At 35.8% G+C, this 22,804-nt stretch overlaps 1 protein-coding gene across 5 annotated transcripts in view; it reads left to right on the top strand.

The window, feature by feature from the left end:
* The window catches only part of AKAP6 (A-kinase anchoring protein 6), a 503,914-nt gene that overhangs the window by 435,129 nt on the left and 45,981 nt on the right, over nt 1-22,804 (top strand). For all 5 annotated transcript variants that reach the window (XM_027570975.2, XM_027570977.2, XM_027570978.2 and 2 more), the window contains one exon: nt 6,280-6,495. In XM_027570975.2, coding sequence (XP_027426776.1) covers nt 6,280-6,495 — 216 coding nt within the window. The remainder of the gene's footprint in view (nt 1-6,279; nt 6,496-22,804) is intronic.

The following is a 22,804-nucleotide window of genomic DNA, read 5'->3' as shown; positions in this document are numbered from 1 at the left end:
GATGGGTTAGGTCTTATCAAAAACCTTTGCCTTTTTTTTTTTTTTTTTTTTTTTTACTTTGAAGAGGCAGAGTCTTCTCTTGACAGTCAAATCACAGGCACTTAAAAACAGGTACCACATCTTATTATATTCCTCTTATTTACCAATTCCAATCCTATAATGAAAAGTATGGAGTTTGGTACCTAATTGATACTTAATAAATATTTATTACTATGAGAAATACTATCCATATGATCTCTGTCAACCTTGCCCCAAAATAATAATCCCGAATCAACTAGGTAAAAGCGTCTTTTGAAGACTCACAGAGGTACCAGTCTTGCCTCTCATTTTTCCCATCTGCTGTATGTTCTTCTTAGACCATGGCTGCAGCATTAACATTCCCTGCATCTGATGCCTTGTACCTTCCAAATAATCATCATGGTTTTGTTTCACTATATACACTTTCTGAGAGAAGCTTCTATTTAATTTAGCACAATGCCATATGTATTAGTCATTCATTACTAAGTGACTAATTTGATAAAATTAATAAAAGGATTAATTAATAAATTAATAAAATTAATAAAAATTAATAAAAATAATAAAAAATACCAAATAGGAATTCAAAGAACCTAATATATCATCATTCTTTTTTTTATGATTTATTTATTTATTTATTTTAGAGAGAGAATGCAGTGGGGAGGGGCAGAGGGAGAGGGAAAGAGAGTCTTAAGCAGACGCTGTGCTCAGCACGGAGCCTCAGCATGGGGCTTGATCTCAAGACCCTGAGATCACGACCTGAGCTGAAACCAAGAGTCCAACGTTTAACCAACTGTGCCACCCAGGCACCCCCATTATTATCATTCTTAATAATTATATTTAAAATTCCTGAAGATCATCAAGCAAGTACTAATAATATAAAGATACCTCTAGTCAAAAAAATCTATTCATTGATTCATTCATTCATTCATTTTCTTTCAGTAATTCAGTAACAAAAAAATAACTGATCACCAAATGGGCATGGTCTCTGGGCTCTTGGCTAACAGTGTGACTTCAGAATTAGAACTTGTAGCTTCCATTTTATACTTCTAAAAAAAAAACTGCTCAACTGGATTAATTCTCTTATCTGTAAAACAAAGTTCCTCCATTTCCTGTAGGCCAGTGTTTTCAAACAAACACCTGTGGTGTCTGTTAAACTGTAGCTCACTGGGGCCTATCCCCAAGTTGCAGATTCAGAAGATGTGGAGAAGCACTAGGGAATTGGCATTTCCCAGTTCATGGGTGATGCTGATGCTGCTTGGCCCGGGAACACTCCCTGAGAACCTTTGCTCCACACATCTAGTCACAGGTAGCAGATGAAGAGAAAACCACTGCCCACCTCATGAAATTAAAATGGTACAATACAGAAAGTGCAAAAAAGAAGAAAAACACTTGAAAAAGTGTGGGAAACCCTTGCCACAGGAGATGGAGCTATTTACTTGTGAATATTTAAACCAGAAGAACTTGCCTGTCTTTTTCACTTTTTTCCCTTCTGTTATTTTCTTACTCTAACTAGATCGAAGGCAGGTATGTATCCATATATGCAGGTTGAAATTTCTGTACTGTGCTTGCCACAGAGAGGGCATACTCAATAGATATTGTTAAACAATTGATCAATCTAGAAAATAAAGTTATGTTTAGGGGTACCTGGGTGGCTCAGTTGTTAAGCATCTGCCTTCGGCTCAGGTCATGATCCCAGGGTCCTGGGATCGAGCCCCGCATTGAGCCCCGCATCGGGCTCCCTGCTCTGCAGGAAGCCTGCTTCTCCCTCTCCCGCTGCTTGTTTCCCCTCTCTCGCTGTGTCTCTCTCTGTCAAATAAATAAACAAAATCTTTAAAAAAAATAGAAAATAAAGTTAGGTTTGACTTTAAAGATGGAATTGCTTTGTAAATGGTTTTTAGTTGACAGATCACCTGAGGTCCTATCACTTTGTTCAGATTGACCTACCTAATGATGTTACATTAACCTGCTGAATATAATTATGTAAGATATATAGAAATAAATTGCTTTGGAGTTTTCTCAGCTAGAGTTTTTCTCTCTCTGTTTTTAACATATGCTTAGTTTTGGTAGTTTTAAAATTGTATTTTCTTCCTCATCTCTCTTTTCTCTATTTGGTTCTTACATTTTACTTATTGTGCAGTTGGGTTTTGGTCTAATTATAGTTCTTTGTAAGCTTATTTATATCCTTTTGTGATAGTAGATGACACTGTTGTTTAATGTCAAGAATATGGGTATGCAAGAAAATTATAATCATGTTGTACAATATGTATGTGTGTGTGTGTATATATATATGTTTATGTTTAATATATAATGAAAAATAAAATACCAATATTGGAAGTCTTACCTTTAATAGTGTTAAACTGAAGCCAGTGTCAAAAGTGATGTTACATCACATTTGGCTTAATAATAGAGTGCTTTAAATAGTCAAAAAGGTTGACAGAGAAAGGAAAGGAAAAAGAAAAACCCCCATTAAAAAAAAAAAAGGAAAGAAAACCCCCCAGATAAACCAAAAACACTCCTTTGCATGACCATTGATGAATTGAAAACCAGATTGACAGTTTATAAGTGTGATATAAAATCCTCCCGCCTGTTGGCAACGCTATTGCAGCATGTCCAAAAAGATGTTTAGAGGGTTGGAGATCCGATTATTGTAAAGGGAAAAAAATTGACTTAGAAATTTAAATTTTTACTTTTCTAGAACATTTCTCATAGCAAGCCTGCCTTTTTAATAACATGAAGCAATTGAGTAGAAATGTAAAATAAAGCAAATAAAAAGTTCATCAGAAATTTAAATGCAGCACACCTAAACCATATTCCAACAACTGAATTCTGAAGTGATACAAGACAAAGACCTCTGTACGAACAGAGGTAGTCTTGTGAGAAGAAATTGCCTAACAATTACCAAATAATAGGACAACTACATACAAAAGCATTTGGAATCTCTTTCTTAGACATATTGATCATTAGTGGAGGTTTTCTCTTTCTTTTTAGATTTCCTTTGACTGTTCTTATCTCTGTACTTTTCTGTGAATGCGATATGACTATGCTTGGGAACCCACATGATCTCATGAGATATCAAGGAAAATGCTTCCAAACTGACAATAATGAAAAGCATTCCAAACTTTTCTGTTCCTTACTTCCCATCCAGCTGCTTCATTGTCTCTTCTCCCTGACACACTAGGTGCCCCCACAGCCCCAGGACACTTGCTTCCCGACCCTTCTGTCTTGAGAACTGCAACCATTCAGCTTAGACCATCTGCCTCAACGTTGTTTCCCTGAAGATTTCACCAACTCCTCCAATAGCAACTTGCACGAACTTCTGTTAAACCGTCTCTCTCTACGTCACTCTCATTACCACACTTACTTGTGTAGTGCACCTTCCACAGACCCTCAGCTGCTGGAGAGAAGGAGCAGTAACTTGCTCCTTTTTGAAGCCTCAGTGCCTGAAACAGTGCCTAGCAGTTGGAAGGTGTAATGTACATTTGAGGAGGTCTGAGAGACAGGGATGAGTTTATCTTATTTCAGTGCCTGTCTTAGATTGTTTAGTTTGGGTTTCTGTTTTAAAGTACTTTCCTCTGAAAATGTAAGCTAGAAATAGTTACAATACTTATTTGTTCCTGTATAGTTATATTCAACATTTCTCTGTGCATAGTTTATCATAGAAATAATGTAAGCTACTGATTCTAAGAAACATTGCCAGCAAATGCATTGGTGTTATTTAGTATGTGTTTGTGATTATAAATAAATATGTATATTTTAATGGTTGTCATGGAAACCCATTTATGTAGAAGAATGTTATTTTATCAGTTATATCTCCTAGATATAAAAAAGTGTCAAAAAATATGTTGACCATTTAAAATTCTCTATTTTCACCTCCTTTTTAAAGTAGTGTTATTTCCCCGTGTGCATATAGGATAAATTATCAATCCAGGATATAGACTAAGTTCTTTGGATATTTAAAGTAAAAAAGAAAATCGTAAGATTGTGAAGATCTAAAAATTAGATAGTGAATGCTAACAGTCCATCAAATCTGATATTGAATGTCAAAAACAGCTTTCATGGTTTTTAAACTACCTGGACTTACTCACATTAAGATATGAGTTGGGGATCATCTGGTTACTTAAATACTGGATACATTCTAGATACTCATAAAAACATTATGGCCAATGACCTTTATGAAAATTTCCCCTGGTGATCTCACATGTCCTGTTTCAGAACTTTGAAAGTGTCTGTGAGGTGAATGAAGCCCATTTGGGCTACTTTGTAAATGTTACCAGTGAGGCCGTTCTAACCCCACACATACTGTTAGTGCTGTCCCTGGCAAATTTTCACTTGGCTAAGAAACACTGGGACTTTTTGCTGGCTTGAGGAATGCAGTTATTAGTCTAGTCAACTGCAAAGAGAGTTTTGCAAGATCCCATTTTTTGGCATGGAAATAACACTTTTGATTTTCCTAACCCTGTATTTTAAACAAATTTATAGCAACACAAAAATGAAAAATGGAATCCTCAATATTCCTATTCACAGGACTCACTTCAACCAATTTCAGTTGGCTACATTATTATCTTGAAGTGTTAATATGGGACCGAAATTTGGCAGGAATTAATTTGGCTTGATAGTTTGACTTGCTCAAGTTCTAGAGCAAGAGAGGAAATTGAAGGGGATGTGTGTGAGAGAGAGGGAGAGAGAGACAGAGAGACACAGAGAGAAAGAGAGAGAATGCATTTAGGGCTGTATTGGAGGAGGGGGTGGAAACAATGCTTTTTGCTTTAGTCGGCCCTCGTTTTATCTTCGAATATCCAGAGGTTTCCTCCTCATTCAGCACTGAACAAATGAATAGCATCAGTAAAGAAATTTGTCAGACATAGTGGTTATATCAGGAGTTATGTAGGAAAATAATAATGAATGCTAGGAAAATAAATAAGGGTAAGTTCAGGAAACATAACTAAAAATGCTGCACTGGTATAAATTGAATAATAAAATTCCTAGTCATATTTTGCCATAAATAGAGGTTTGGGAATTTGTCATTCACCTTATTTAAAATTCAGAAATATTAAAGGTACAGTGTTCTCTCATTACAGAAATAATAGAATTTCAGCTATTACTGAGTTAGGGTCATTTAAATGGCTATAGCATGTATTATATCAATAAGCAGAACATCTGTATGAAATGTCCACCTGCTGATCTACTACCGCTCTGTGCACATTTCAATGAACCGCACTTAATCATTTTAAGACTTCTTCTAATGAAGCCTTATCTAGATTAACATTTTAAGCACAGATACTTTTAGGCATTAAAACTCTCGCACTAAATGAAATTGCATTGTCTTGTTTACCCTTGTTGATTAATACGCAATCTGTTAACTGTTAGAGCAGTCCAATTGTAGCAGTTGAAGGAGATTAGTAATTCAGTGATGTTTGTGGATATAATCATCATTTCTCCTGAAGGCTTCGAATTAAAATATCACTTACATACTATCCGCAGGCAAAGAAAAGATATAATATTTTTAGACATGTGTACCCACTATTTTGCTTGAATCGTTCAGCTTAGGGTCACTGCAGCAATACAAATTCTTCTGGGAGCAAAATGCTATTTTGATGCCTGCATATCCTTCTTAAATTGTGTGAATGTCTATTAAAGGAAACAGCAACCAACAAATAGTGCAGTAATAATTCGGTATCCTAATTTCTGTTTTCAGAACATTATTGCTTTGTTAATCAAGCTTTGGAAGAGAAATGTTGCTTATCCCTCTTTCCCCCAATAATAGATGTTATGTATCAAAATTCTTGGCAATCTTATTTAACTTTTTCCCAGCCAGTAGAAAACTGAACTTTTGGCTCCAAAAAATCTAGGAGTAAATTTGGGAAAATTCCATGTCCTTTCGGAGCACTTTTCTATCTTTTGTGTTTCCTGTGACCTGGAGTCAAAGCATGTCAATCTGTTTGGCATTCCCATGACCTACATGATTTATTTCATTAAGTTATAAATTGTTAATCACCTAGGTGTCAAGGTGGGACCCAGCATTTTAGATGGACAAATCAGTGAAAAAAGGGAAGAGGAATGGGATGCAGCTAAATTCTTTGGCATGAGTTGGGTATCAATAGGAGGTCTCCAATCTAAAGACAACTCCAGAGCCCTTCTTGTCTTATTGTTCATTGCCAAGTATATCACTACAATTTGAAATTATGGTGGAAGAAGGCGTTTCATGTTTTAGGGAATTCCATTCTATAAACACCCATGGATCAATCCCTCTCTTTGTTGCAGTCCCTCTGTGGTGAAATCAAGCAGCGACGTCGTGGAGTGGCCTCCGTCCTGCGGTTATGCCAGCATCTTCTAGATGACCGGGAGACTTGCAATCTGAACGCAGACCACCAGCCCATGCAACTGATCATTGTAAATCTTGAAAGAAGGTGGGAAGCCATTGTCATGCAAGCTGTCCAGTGGCAAACACGGCTACGAAAGAAGATGGGAAAGGAGTCTGTGAGTGATTTTTTTTTTCTTTTAAGCATAATGGTCTCTTATTTTTCTCAGAAAAAAATATTTCAGGGCTTGGAAAATGTATTCATCTTACAAGTGGTTTTGCAAACTAAAGGGATAGGTATCTTCAACCACTCAACGAAATTTCCTTTGTTATAGCACAATGATTTATTTGCCTACTAATAAGAAGTGTTTCAGTGTATCTCATTGTCTTTCAAAAAAAATCACATGAAGATTTCTTTTAATCTTACCAAACTAAGTCATTAATTCCTTCAATCATTCCTTCACCAATGATATTCTGTAATCATACAATACCCCATGAAGATTTTGTTTCAAGGTGGCTTTCCACTCTCAAAGCATATGTAGCAATGTGTATGCTCTACAGATAAGGTAATGACATAAAGTATACTGCTTACCTTTTCATTACATGATGAGTCAACACTATTTATTCAACAGACTCCACTGTTCCTTCTTGGAGCTCCTTCTAATAGAGGTGTGTTGCTGAGAGGTAGCAAGTTTCCTCTTTGAATTTTAACGCAGTGTTCAAGGTAGGGGTAGGGATCCCTTTTAAGAATTTTCCAAGTTAATTGTAAGTTCAAGCTGTTGCTACATGAAAGAAATAAATGTGACTAGACTTGTTTAATAATAATATAGAACAAGGCCTTGTCCAGAAAACCTCTATATCCTTAAGGGAAAGGTTTTATTGAGAAAATGATTGCATTCCTCAAATGACCTTGAAGTCAATGTCCATTAATTGTAGGCCTAAGTCTCATGTTTGACTTACATAAATGAAGTACATACATACATACATACATGGAATGGAAAGTTTTTCTTATGTGTTTATGTTATCAGTTCTATGTCTTTGAAAAGTCCGAGATTCAAAATTGAAAAATCAAATGTAACAATCTTGCTACAGAAAAAAAGAGGACAAAAAAAACCAGCCTTCTCCTATGAATTCTGATTTTAAGAAAGCATTAATATTTGCTATCTGATTCATTTGGCGTTGGGGACTGGCAACAGAAGGGACAATGGATCAGTAAAGCCTTCCTACTCTTTCTGCAGCTGTAGCTATGTTGAGTCTAGGGGGTGATTTTATCCTTAACAGTTCAGTTTAATTGTTTTGAGCTGAAGTTGTTAAATTTCTTAAAACTTCCAAGTTATTACCAGTAATCAGAGTCTGTATAATTGGATGTCTTTTCTTGAAATGACCTGTTTGTTTTGAAGCTATTTAGCTGGAGTGTTTTCTTTTTCCTCTTTCTTTCTTTTTCTTTCTTTCTTTTTCTTTCTTTCTTTCTTTCTTTCTTTCTTTCTTTCTTTCTTTCTTTCTTTCTTTCTTTCTTTCTCTTTCTTTCTTTCTTTCTTTCTTTCTTTCTTTCTTTCTTTCTTTCTTTCTTTCTTTCTTTCTTTCTCTCTCTCTCTCTCTCTCTCTCTCTCACTCTTTCTTTCTTTTTGAGTGTTGGGAAGGGCAAAAGAGGTTATTTTTTATTCTGTGGTTTGAAGCCTTTAAGCACCGTAGTAACCATAATAAAACTTGTACAAAAACCATCTGCACCTGGAGAAGCTTTGACATTTGGGAAGCATTCAAACTCCTTTGGAGGAGACAAAAATGGCTTTCTTTGGGGATTTATTTGAAATCATATGATCAGGGATACAGGACTAGATCTCTGTGGACTAGATGTAGACATTTTCTGTGGTAAAGGTAAGCTCTCACTTTAAAACCCTGGCTACTTCTTAGAGGCTCAAGATAATACATAGAAGTAGATATAAATTGCAGATAGAGAAAAGTCTCCCCTTTTCTTTAAGTTAGCTGCTGAATGTGTAGGTTGTTTAGAATGACGGAAGTAGCAAATACGGTCTTCTGTGCTAAACAAGGTTAAAAATAACTGTCAAGAAAAGAATAGAAGAGAATGGGACTAACACCAACAATACAGTAAGCACAGCGTACCTCATTAAGTTGGAGATATTTCTTGCTTCTGATCTCTGTTGGTTAGATAAAGAGTCCAAGTTGCTTTGATGGGCAGGCAAGTATTTGACCACTGTGGGAGGTTGCCAATACAGAGAATCAGAAGTGTCTAAGTAGTCTGTTTGCTTTCTATCATATGTCTCTCCACCCTCATGCCACCCCCTTCGTGTGCACAGGGACTATCACTGCTAGGTTTCCAAGGCCTGGGACATACTTGCACATGGTAGATGTTTGATGGATATTTGGTAAATGAATGAGTACATGCTTTATGTCATAAATTTTGTTTTATTCTGGCATTTAGTTTAGAGTTATATCTATATTCATTATTGGTGTTCATGTTCCCACAAAATGGCTTTGAGTACTGTTACATTTCCATAAGAATATTCACCTTCATGAGACCGTGAAGAAACCTTCTGACTATTCTTTTTGTCTGATAGAGAGAATGCTTCCAAGTTCTAAAACATGATGTGAAGTACCCTGTGGTATCTTTTCTTTAAAAGTTATTTCTTATGGAAATTCTGTATGAGGTATTGGATAAAGTGGGTTCTAAAAATGTGGACTAGGTTCTGATACTGAGAATTAGAAGCTCTGATTCAATCACCACATTATAGAATTTTCTTCATTAGTCACTTTGGAAATAGCTTATATAAGCAATGTCACTTAATCATACATGCAGTGCTCCTTATTGTTCAATTTATATTTGTTTGTGTGATGATTTGATTACTATTAGTCTTCTCCAGTGATCTGCCAAAAGCAGCCACAGAGCCAATTTCTGCTCACCTTTGCATTCCTAAAGTCCCACGTGGTACCTAGGATTTAATAGGTACTTCATAGTATTTGTTAAATAAGTGAACTTCCTCTATGTGATGCTCTATAGTAGTCAATATTAGATATTCAGAAGTGAATAAGATCCCTTCCCCCTTCTGAAAAAGCATAGCTAGAAAGATAATACAAATGTACAAATAACTAGAGACGAGGTAATATTCACAGGTAATTACTGCCTTCCCTCTTATAGTTAACACTGACAAAAATATGGAAAACCTTCCCATAATATTCAGAAAAATTCAGGTAAGTGTATAAATGTCAAACAGACTTCTCTATTACCCCTAACTAGGTAAATAATGAATATATTTATTTCTTTTTTAAAAGTTGCAAGAAAGCAAGAGATCTTGTATTAAATTCCCAAAAACATCTTTCTCTCTTATCAAGATTTTGAAATTTCATAATTATTTGACATTATACTTGTTCTTCATATATTTAAATTCTTTGCCCAGACTTACTTTTGTGTGTTTATGTGTGTGTGTTACCTGTAAAATTGATCTCTGTCCATACTTTTGAAGCTTTAATTCTAATTTTCATTTGATTTGTATGTTGTTGTTTTTTTTCCTAGTCTCCTCCCTTCTTTCTTTGTGAGCCAAAGAAACTTGAACTTTGTTCCTTTTACACCTTTCATTGACTCCGGCCTATTTCCTGACTGACAATACTACCCATTTGTATTACGTTAAGTCATCCCATCTGCCAAAATAGCATTCCAAATTTATTATGTATGTATTGTAGAGAACCAAAATTTTTATTACTTTAACAGTTTAAATATCACTTCCTACAATAGATGAAAATTAAAATGTGTAAGACAGTCCATACTAACAACAAGAATCCCTACCCATAATCTATAAATCCACTCAGAACAGTGTTTCCTGATTTTTGGTGAAAAGACCATAACTCCCTGATGAAGGCTGTAGGCCTTCTTCCGCTTAAAATAATACATTGGCAGACTTCCACTTTCAGCCAAGATAAAGTAAGGGACCAGATTCACCCTCATATGTGAAACAACTAAAAAACTGGTCAATATGACAATTTTTAACCTTGACTATGAGGCAATGAAGAGATGTGAAATGAATGAAGTGATTCAGTGGTTACCCACATTTCTGTCTAGTGTTTCCAGGGCACAGTGTACAGAAAGGAAGTCTATGCAGAACCTGGCAATGTCGCTGAGCGGAAGAGACGGGTCTGGGAGTCTGAGGAGGCCAAGGCAGCTAAAGTTGCTATAGGGCAGAGTACTAGAGAGGAGGGAGCTACAGAGAGAGAGCTGTAGACATCTGCAGAGGGATCCTCTCAGGTCTTAAGCAGAAGGAACCATCCAAAAAAATTACAGGGAACAATTCCTGGAGCTCACACATAGCTGGCAATAGTTCCTTTTCCCATCAGCCTCAGGAGAAACCCTCATATTCACAGGGCATGTGCCAGAGTATGGTTTGCCTTAGTAATGGAGTAAAATTAAGACTAAATGAATGCCATTCTAGTCTTGCCCCAAAACTGTAAAAGCAAGAACTGAAAGAATCAAACTCTTTCAGGGCACCTGGGTAGCTCAGTTGGTTCAGCGTCCGACTCTTGATTTTGGCTCAGGTCATGATCTCAGGGTTGTAAGATCGAGCCATACCTCAGGCTCCATACTGGGGAATCTGCTTGAGATTCTCTATGTCCCTCTCCCTCTGCCCTCTTCCTCTTCCCCCCCCCACACTCCCTCTCGCTCTCAAATAAATAAGTAAACCTTAAAAAAAAAAGGAATGAAACTCTTTCAAAATCATTAACCTGCATCCTGATACAAAACTCAAAAATACTTATAGGCATACAAGTACCCAGGATCCAACAAAGTAAAATTTTTAGTATCTAACATCTAGTCAAAAGCGATTAGCATGCAAAAAAGAAGTAAAATATATTTGATAAGAAGGAAGAAAAAATTAAGCAATAGAAGCAGATCCAGTAATGACACAGACTATAGAATTAATAGACAAGAACATTAAAAGTTATTTTACTTGCATTCCATATGTTTAAGAAGCTAGAAAAAAATATTGCGCTTATTAGAGACATTGAAGATATCTATCTGCCTAAAATCAAACTTTTACACATGAAAACTATAATAACTGAGATGAAAAATACATGGAATGGTATTAATACCCAATTATACATTGAAAAAGAAAAAATTCATAAACCTGAAAACAACAGTAGAAACTGTCTAAAATGAAACAGAAAAACAAGACAAAATAGAAAACATGGCATCAGTGAGCTGTGAGACAAGTTTAAGCAGCCTAATATATATATGTAATTGGAACCCCTAAAAGAAAGGACATAAGGACAAACAATTTTTGAAGAAATAATGGCCCAAAATTTCTAAATTTGATGAAAACTATAAACTATAGATCCATAGTGTCAACAAACCTTAGGCACAATAAATATGAAAAAAAACTACAACAAGGGACATCAGAATCAAATTGATTAAAACCAGTTCTGAGAATGTCTTCAAAGCATCCAGGGAAAACAGAAACATTATTAAGAGTTATAGCAGACTTCTTTTTCAGAAACAGTGCGTATCAGGAGACAGTGGAGCAACATCTTTATAAAGAATTGAAAGAAAATAACAACGAAGAATTCTATATACAGAGAAAATACTCAAAGAGGAAGATAAAAATGGTTTTCAGACAGCAAAAGATGAAAAAAATTATCACCAGTAGAACTGCATTACAAGAAATGTTAAGAGAAATACTTCAGGCAAAAGAAAAATGATATCAGCAGGAAACTTGAATCTGTGCAAAGAAATGTTAAGCACTGGAAGTGGTTACTATGTGGGTTAATATGAAATATTTTTTGTATTATTTAAATCTCTTTAATTGGTAATTAGGTTGTTTAAAGGCAGTAACCATGTATTGTGGGATTTATAACACATGGAGAGGTAAAACATAAGACAACAATATCACAAAGGCCAGGAAATGGAACTGTACAGTTGAATGGTTCTTATACTACATGTGGTAATATAATATCACTTAAAAATAGACTTTGAAAAGATAAAATATATACTGTGACTCTCTAAAAACAGAAGAAACTGTAACTAATACTCCAACAAGGGAAGCAAGATGAAATCATTAAAAACCCATATACACAATGCAGGAAAAGAGGAAAAATGGGAATAAAGAACAGGTGTTACAAAGAGAAACAAGCAAGATGGAAGAGTAAATCAACCACATCAGTAATTCTATTAAATATAAATGGACTAAAAACCCCAATTAAAATGCAGTAATTGTCAGATTGGATTAAAAGAAAAAAGCAAGATTGAACTATATGTTGCCTATAATAAACCCACCTTAAGTATAAAGACAAAATAGGTTAAAAGTATGGAAAAATATACTTTAAGCTAACACAATTGTTAATACTTAACAAATTATATTTCAGAGCAAAGATATTACAAGATATAAAGAATGACATTTTTTAATGATAAAGATGCTAATTAATCAAGAGGATACACCACTACTAAATATTTATGTTCTAATAACAGACTTTACACAAGTCAAAAATTGATACAAATGGAAGAAGACAGGAATACTGAGTTTTGGACAGAGATTCCAACAGCTTTCCTCAATAATTGATAGTGCATGCAGACAGAAAAATCAGTAAGAATATAAAAACCATAAACACCCCATAAACCAACTTGTTCTGACATTTAAAACAACCCATCCTACAACAAAAGAATATAGATTCTTTTCAAATGTACACAGAACATCTACCAAAAATGACTCTTTTGTGAGCCACAAAATAAGTCTTAAATTTAAAAGGGTTCATATCATACAAAGTATTCTCTCTAATTATAATGGAATTAGTTTAGAAATAAATAAAAGACATATATTGATAAAATCCTCAAATATATGGAAACTAAATAGCACACTTATATACAATTCGTGGAACAAGGAAGAAATGGAAAAGGGAAATTATAAAGTGCTTGTACTGAATAGAAATAGAAAACAATATTAAAATTTGTGCCACAAAAATTTGCCATTAAAATAATGATCTTAGCTTTCATCTTATACAACTAGAAAAAGAAGAGCAAATTAAATACAAATTATGTAGAAGAAAGGAAATAAAGATTGGAGCAGAAGTCACTGAAATTGAAAACAGAAAAATAATAGAGAAAAAAATCAATAAAACAAAAAGCTGTTTTTTGAGAACTCTATCAAGACTGATCAGGAAGAAAGGAAAAAAGAAACAAATTACCAACATCAGGAATACCAAATAGACATAACTACATATCCTACTAATATTAAAAGAATATGAAGGGAATATTATGAATAATTTTATGCCATTAAATTCAACTGTTTAGATAAAAAGGAGAAAAACTTGAAAGTTCCAAGCTACCAACATTTATTCAAGAAGAAATACACAACCTGAATAGCTCCATATCTGCTAAGTAAATTGAACATCAGTCAAAAACCTCCCTACAAGAAAAATCTAGGCCTCATTGGCTTTATGGGTGAATTCTTCCTAATAGTTAGGGAAGAAATAGTACTAATTTTATGCAAAATCTTCCAGGAAAATTTAATAAGAATACTTCCCAATTCATTTTCTGAGACAGTATTACCCAGACAAAGACATTATAAGAAAACTACAGACCAATATCCCTCATGAATAGAGATAGAGATTCCTAACAAAATTTTATCAAAGGAAATCAGCAATTTATAAAATAGATAATACATCATGACAGTGTGAGGTTTAGAAATGCCAAATTTGTTTAACATTTGAAAAAACTCAGTGTAACTCACCATATTTATGGAATAAGAAAGGAAAACTCTAAGATTATAACAGTGGTTGCAGGAAAAGCACTTATCAGATCTAACATTTTTCCTTATAAAAACTCAGAACCTAAGAATAAAGTAGAAACTTTCTCAGTTTAATAAAGGGCATATGCAAATAATCTAGAGCTAACATATTTAATGGTAAAAGACTGAATGCTTTTCTTCTATTATCAGGTACAAGGCAAGGGTGTCCATTTTCACCATTTCTATTCAACATTGCACTGGAAGTTTTAGCCAGTGCAATAAAGCAAGAAAAAAAAAAGAATTAAAGACATGCGACTTGGAAGTTAAGGAGCCAAATTAACTTTACTCACAGACTCCATGATCATCTATGTAGAAAATGCTGTAGAATCTCCAAAAAAATATCCTAGGCCTAGTAAAGGACTTTAACAGACTATAGTATACAAGACCAATATACAATTGTATTTATGTCAATGAACAACCAGAAATTGAAATTAAAAAACAGTATCATATATAATAGCAGCAAAAACATGAAATACTTAGGGATATATCTAACAAAATACATGAAGACCTATACTCTGAAAACTACAAAATATTCCTGACAGAAATTAAATGACTAGATGAGTAATGAACTATCCTGTGTTCATGGATCAGAAGGCACAATATTGTTCAGATATAAATTCACCCCAGATTTATCTATAGGGTCAATGTAATTCAAATGCAATTTTTAGTCATGTTTTGGTAGAAGTTTATAAGCTGAAGTCTAAAATTTATATAGAAATGCAAAGGCACTAGAATAGCCAAAACAATTTTTAAAAAGATGAATAAAGTTGAAGGACCTACACAGCCTGACTTCAAGACTTATAATAAAACTATGGTAGTCAGGAGAGTACGGCATTAGTGTCAAGGCCAAGAAATACATCAATGGAATAGGATAGATATTTCAGAAATAGAGATGCACATAAATGGTCAATTGATTTTTGACAAAAGTGCAAATGCAATTACAAGGGTAATATCTCAACAAATGATTCTGGGACAATTAAATATATGCACAAATATGAAATTGAATTCTGCATTGCACCATACTCAAAAAATGAATTCAAAATGGATCGTACACCCAACTGTAAAATGTAAAAAAAAAAAAAAAAAAAGGAAAGAATTATAGGGTAAAATCTTTGTTACCACTGGAGGAATTATGAAGGGTAAGAGGAAGCTTTTGTGGATGATGAATATAGTCATTATCTTAATTGTAGTGATAGTTTTATGGGTATATTCAAATGTCAAAATGTATAAAATGGTACATTTTAAGCATGCAGTTATTTTATGTCAATTATATCTCAATAAAACTTTAAAAAATACATGGGCATATACAGAATTTTACATGTAATTACAAATGGGTTGACAGATTACCCTGAAGCCTGTCAGTGAGTATCCTTACTTTGAAGTAAGTAAAAAAAAAGGGGGGGGGCATTACTTTTCTGAAGGACCAAATAACAACAACAAGAATAATAATAATAGCTAACATAATAACACTTAATAGGTATCAGGGCCTTTTCTGTTACATGTTAAATCATTTTAAGACTTTTTTAAAGATTCATTTATTTAGAGAGAGAGAGAGCATGCACATGAGTACAGGCAGGGAGGGACAGAGGGAAAAAGTCCTAACTGGACTCCACTCTGAGCATGAGCCTGACCTGAGGCTTGATCTCAAGATCCTGAGATCAGTCTTTTAAGGGTTTTATTTACTTATTTATTTTAAAGATTTTTACTTATTTATTTGACAGAGAAAGAGAGAGAGCACAAGTAGGCAGAGCAGCAGGCAGAGGGAGAAGGAGAAGCAGGCTCTCCACTGAGCAGAGAGCCCAATGTGGGGCTTGATCCCAGGACCCTGGGATCATTACCCAAGCTGAAGGCAGATGCTTAACAGACTGAACCACCCAGGCACCCCCATTTAAGACTTTTAATAACCATAAGATATATGTACTATTATCTTCTCAATTTTGCAGAAGAAAAAATTGAGGCAAAGGAAGTTTCAGCGACTTTTCCAAAGTTACCCAGCTAGTTTGTAACTGATCTGACATTCAAACCTATGCATTTTGGCTCCAGAGTCAGTGTCCTGAATCAGCATTCTAAATTCTCTCCTTAAGATGAAGCCTTTTTTAATGATATGAATGTTGCATATGCATCCACTATTGCTTTAATTAAGTAAATTAGCAGGAGTTTTATAAATACAAATCAAGTCTATTGGATTTTGAAATTAGGTCATCCCACTTTTCCAATACATTGTAGGAAATTATGGATCAAATTTCTTCATTATCACAGGTGATATACGAAAAAGTTGGGTTTTTTTTTTATTTTATTTACTTACGAGAGAGAGAGAGAGAGGGAGCTTATGAGTCCTGGGGAGGAGTAAAGGGAAGAACAGACTCTCTGCTGAACAGGGAGCCTCGGCACAGGACTCGATCCCAGGACCCCAGGATCATGACCTGAGCCGAAGGCAGATGTTTAACCAATTGAGCCACTCAGGTACCTCTGAAGAAGTTTTAATTGCCAAGTATTAACCATATCTAACTGGTCTAGGAAAAGCAGTAATATTTTATGGAGAATCTCAAAAAAGAGAACTAAGTAAGCATTTTCCCTTTCAAAATACTAGGAGAAAAATAAAGAAGAGAGAATTTGGGCTTCCATGTGAGTTAGTTGACCACTGATATTTCATTGATACTTATTTAAACATTTGCTATAAGTACTTGAGGGTACATGCCTCAAAGAAACTCCTGACTTACATGAAATTTGTACTAAGAAGGCCAGTTTTCCAGTGGTGTATGGTAATTGATCTGGCATTCAAACCTAGGTATTTTGGCTCCAGAGTCAATGTCGTATTTCTTTTTTCAAATGTCATCTCAATAAACCTTTACCAGACAGGTTCAGTCTAGTATAGACCAATTCTTTCAGGGAAACCCAATGTTGCTAAAACAAGGTGTCATACATTGTGAGGAAATGTGTTTCTCAGTTTATTTTATTTTCTTATGTTAATTTTTCTGATGGTCTGTCAAATATCCCTCTAAAAAGCTAAGTGGTATAAGTGTCAGTCACTTAAAGGATGGGGCTGTTATGTTATGTGCTAGCAATATGGAACCTTGTCTTAGTCACTGAGTTACCATTTCTCATCCATTGTCTCATTTAATCTTTGTAACAACTGTAGATGAAGAAACTAACTTTTTGAAAGATGAAGTAAATTACCCAAGGTCATAGAACTAGTAAGCGGAGGAAAAAGATCTGGATCCTTGCATATGTGACTCCAGGACTTTAAGCTCTTTCACAGCTCTTAAAAAGTTTATTGATATAATTTCTTGCCTCACCTTCCCCCCCCAATAGTCTTATTTTTCCTTTATATTGGATACTTCCTGGAATTCTTTTTTGAATTGAATACGAGAAGAATCATATAAACAATGACAACACGGTAATTTCTGCTAATATACTATTTTTTATTAGTTGGTCAGTCCTAAGAATTTTTTTTAAATTTTTTATTGTTATGTTAATCACCATATATTACATCATTTGTTTTGGTGTACTGTTCCATTATTCATTGTTTGTTCATAACACCCAGTGCTCCATGCAGAATGTGCCCTCTTTAATACCCATCACCAGGCTAACCCATCCCCCTAACCTCCTCCCCTCTAGAAACCTCAGTTTGTTTTTCAGAGTCCATCATCTCTCCTGGTTCGTCTCCCCCTCTAACTTACTCCCCTTCATTCTTCCTCTCCTGCTATCTTCTTCTTTTTCTTTTTTCTTAAAATATGTTGCGTTATTTGTTTCAGAAGTACAGATCTGTGATTCAACAGTCTTACACAATTCACAGCGCTCACCGTAGCACATACCCTCCCCAATGTCTATCACCCAGCCACCCCCTCCCTCCCAACCCCGACCACTCCAGCAACCATCAGTTTGTTCCTGAGATTAAGAATTCCTCATATCAGTGAGGTCATATGATACATGTCTTTCTGTGATTGACTTATTTCACTCAGCCTAACACCCTCCAGTTCCATCCACGTCGTTGCAAATGGCAAGACCTCATTCCTTTTGATGGCTGCATAATATTCCATTGTGTATATATACCACCTCTTCTTTATCCATTCATCTGTCGATGGACATCTTGGCTCTTTCCACAGTTTGGCTATTGTGGACATTGCTGCTATAAACATTGGGGTGCACGTACCCCTTCGGATCCCTACATTTGCATCTTTGTGGTAAATACCCAGTAGTGCAATTGCTGGATCGAATGGTAGCTCTAATTTCAACTGTTTGAGGAACCTCCATACTGTTTTCCAGAGTGGCTGCACCAGCTTGCATTCCCACCAACAGGGTAGGAGGGTTCTCCTTTCTCCACATCCCCACCAACATCTGTTGTTCCCTGACTTGTTAATTTTAGCCATTCTGACGGGTGTGAGGTGGTATCTCATTGAGGTTTTGATTTGGATTTCCCTGATGCCGAGCGATGTTGAGCACTTTTTCATGTGCCTGTTGTCCATTTGGATGTCTTCTTTGCAAAAATGTCTGTTCATGTCTTCTGCCCATTTCTTGATTGGATTATTTGTTCTTTGGGTGTTGAGTTTGATAAGTTCTTTATAGATTTTGGATACTAGCCCTTTATCTGATATGTCATTTGCAAATATTTTCTCCCATTCTGTCAGTTGTCTTTTGGTTTTGTGGACTGTTTCTTTTGCTGTGCAAAAGCTTTTTATCTTGATGAAATCCCAATAGTTCATTTTTGCCCTGGCTTCCCGTGCCTTTGGTGATGTTTCTAGGAAGAAGTTGCTGCGGCTGAGGTCGAAGAGGTTACTGCCTGTGTTCTCCTTTAGGATTTTGTTGGACTCCTGTCTCACATTGAGGTCTTTCAACCATTTGGAGTCTATTTTTGTGTGTGGTGTAAGGAAATGGTCCAGTTTCATTCTTCTCCATGTGGCTGTCCAATTTTCCCAACACCATTTGTTGAAGAGACTGTCTTTTTTCCATTGGACATTCTTTCCTGCTTTGTCAAAGATAAGTTGACCATAGAGTTGAGGGTCCATTTCTGGGCTCTCTATTCTGTTCCATTGATCTTTGTGTCTGTTTTTGTGCCAGTACCATACTGTCTTGATGATGACAGCTTTGTAATAGAGCTGGAAGTCCGGAATTGTGATGCCGCCAGCTTTGCTTTTCTTTTTCAAGATTCCTCTGGCTATTCGGGGTCTCTTCTGGTTCCATACAAATTTTAGGATTATTTGTTCCATTTCTTTGAAAAAAGTGGATGGTATTTTGATGGGGATTGCATTGAATGTGTAGATTACTCTAGGTAGCATTGACATCTTCACAATGTTGGTTCTCCCAATCCATGAGCATGGAACGTTTTTCCATTTCTTTGTGTCTTCTTCAATTTCTTTCCTGAGTATTTTATAGTTTTCTGAGTACAGATCCTTTGCCTCTTTGGTTAAATTTATTCCTAGGTATCTTATGGTTTCGGGTGCAATTGTGAATGGGATCGACTCCTTGATTTGTCTCTCTTCTGTCTTGTTGTTGGTGTATAGGAATGCCACTGATTTCTGTGCATTGATTTTATATCCTGCTACTTGACTGAATTCCTGTATGAGTTCTAGCAGTTTTGGGGTGGAGTCTTTTGGGTTTTCCACATAAAGTATCATATCATCTGCAAAGAGTGAGAGTTTGACTTCCTCTTTGCCGATTTGGATGCCTTTGATTTCTTTTTGTTGTCTGATTGCTGTGGCTAGGACTTCTAATACTATGTTGAATAGCAGTGGTGAGAGTGGACATCCCTGCCGCGTTCCTGACCTTAGGGGAAAAGCTCTCAGCTTTTCCCCATTGAGAATGATATTCGCTGTAGGTTTTTCGTAGATGGCTTTTATGATATTGAGGTATGTACCCTCTATCCCTATACTCTGAAGAGTTTTGATCAAGAAAGGATGCTGTACTTTGTCAAATGCTTTTTCTGCATCTATTGAGAGGATCATATGATTCTTGTTCTTTCTTTTGTTAATGTATTGTATCACGTTGATTGATTTGCGGATGTTGAACCAGCCTTGCAGCCCAGGGATAAATCCCACTTGGTCATGGTGAATAATCCTTTTAATGTACTGTTGGATCCTATTGGCTAGTATTTTGGTGAGAATTTTTGCATCCATGTTCATCAAGGATATTGGTCTGTAATTCTCCTTTTTGATGGGGTCTTTGTCTGGTTTTGGGATCAAGGTAATGGTGGCCTCATAAAATGAGTTTGGAAGTTTTCCTTCCATTTCTATTTTTTGGAACAGTTTCAGGAGAATAGGTATTAATTCTTCTTTAAATGTCTGATAGAATTCCCCTGGGAAGCCATCTGGCCCTGGGCTTTTGTTTCTTGGGAGATTTTTGATGACTGCTTCAATTTCCTTAGTGGTTATAGGTCTGTTCAGGTTTTCTATTTCTTCCTGGTTCAGTTTTGGTAGTTGATACATCTCTAGGAATGCACCCATTTCTTCCAGGTTATCTAATTTGCTGGCATAGAGTTGCTCATAATATGTTCTTATAATTGTTTGTATTTCTTTGGTGTTGGTTGTGATCTCTCCTCTTTCATTCATGATTTTGTTGATTTGGGTCATTTCTCTTTTCTTTTTGATCAGTCTGGCCAGGGGTTTATCAATCTTGTTAATTCTTTCAAAGAACCAGCTCCTAGTTTTGTTGATCTGTTCTACTGTTCTTTTGGTTTCTATTTCATTGATTTCTGCTCTGATCTTTATTATTTCTCTTCTCCTGCTGGGTTTAGGCTTTATTTGCTGTTCTTTCTCCAGCTCCTTTAGGTGTAGGGTTAGGTTGTGTATTTGAGACCTTTCTTATTTCTTGAGAAAGGCTTGTATTGCTATATACATTCCTCTCAGGACTGCCTTTGGTGTATCCCAAAGATTTTGGACAGTTGTGTTTTCATTTTCATTGGTTTCAATGAATTTTTTTAATTCTTCTTTAATTTCCTGGTTGACCCATTCATTCTTTAGTAGGATGCTCTTTAGCCTCCATGTATTTGAGTTCTTTCCAACTTTCGTCTTGTGATTGAGTTCTAGTTTCAAAGCATTGTGGTCTGAAACTATGCAGGGAATGATCCCAATCTTTTGGTACTGGTTGAGACCTGTGTTGTGACCTAGGATGTGATCAATTCAGGAGAATGTTCCATGGGCACTAGAGAAGAGTGTGTATTCCGTCGCTTTGGGATGGAATGTTCTGAATATGTCTGTGAAGTCCATTTGGTCCAGTGTGTCATTTAAAGTCTTTATTTCCTTGTTGATCTTTTGCTTAGATGATCTGTCCATTTCAGTCAGGGGGGTGTTAAAGTCCCCCACTATTATTGTATTGTTGTCAATGTGTTTCTTTGCTTTTGTTATTAATTGCCTTATATAATTGGCTGCTCCCATGTTTGGGGCATAGATATTTACAATTGTTAGATCTTCTTGTTGGATAGACCCTTTAAGTAGGATATAGTGTCCTTCCTCATCTCTTATTACAGTCTTTGTTTTAAAATCTAGTTTGTCTGATATAAGGATTGCCACCCCAGCTTTCTTTTGGTGTCCATTACCATGGTAAATGGTTTTCCACCCCCTCACTTTCAATCTGGGGGTGTCTTTGGGTCTAAAATGAGTCTCTTGCAGACAGCATATGGATGGGTCTTGTTTTTTAATCCAATCTGATAGCCTGTGTCTTTTGATTGAGGCATTTAGCCCATTTACATTCAGGGTAACTATTGAAAGGTATGAATTTAGTGCCATTGTATTGCCTGTAAGGGGACTGTTACTGTATGTTGTCTGTGTTCCTTTCTGATCTTTGCTGCTTTTAGGCTCTCTCTTTGCTTAGAGGACCCCTTTCAATATTTCTTGGAGGGCTGGTTTCGTGTTTGCAAATTCCTTTAGTTTTTGTTTGTTCTGGAAGCTTTTTATCTCTCCTTCTATTTTCAATGACAGCCTAGCTGGATATAGTATTCTTGGCTGCATATTTTTCTCGTTTAGTGCTCTGAAGATATCTTGCCAGTCCTTTCTGGCCTGCCAGGTCTCTGTGGATAGGTCTGTTGCCAAATCTAATATTTTTACCATTGTAGGTTACATATCTCTTCTCCCGAGCTGCTTTCAAGATTTCTCTTTGTCTCTGAGACTCGTAAGTTTTACTATTAGATGTCGGGGTGTTGACCTATTATTATTGATTTTGAGAGGGGTTCTCTGTGCCTCCTGGATTTTGATGCCTGTTTCCTTCCTCACATTAGGGAAGTTCTCTGCTATTATTTGCTCCAATATACCTTCTGCCCCTCTCTCTCTTTCTTCTTCTTCTGGGATCCCAATTATTCTAATGTTGTTTCGTCTTATTGTATCACTTATCTCTCGAATTCTGCCCTCGTGATCCTGTAGTTGTTTCTCCCTCTTTTTCTCAGCCTCTTTATTTTCCATCATTTGGTCTTCTATATCACTGATTCTCTCTTCTGCCTCATTTATCCTAACAATTAGTGCCCCCATTTTTTATTGTACCTCATCAATAGCCTTTTTGATTTCGACTTGGTTAGATTTTAGTTCTTTTATTTCTCCAGAAAGGGTTCCTCTAATAACTTCCACGCTTTTTTCAAGCCCAGCTAGTATCTTTAAAGTCATGATTCTGAACTCTAGGTCCGACATCGTACTAATGTCTGTATTGAGTAGGTCCCTGGCTGACGGCACTACCTCTTGTTCTTTTTGCTGAGGTGATTTTTTTCTTCTTATCATTTTGTCCA

Source organism: Zalophus californianus, chromosome 6 (genome assembly GCF_009762305.2).
Source record: "Zalophus californianus isolate mZalCal1 chromosome 6, mZalCal1.pri.v2, whole genome shotgun sequence".
NCBI lineage: Eukaryota > Metazoa > Chordata > Mammalia > Carnivora > Otariidae > Zalophus > Zalophus californianus.
This window is presented reverse-complemented; position numbering and strand designations above follow the sequence as displayed.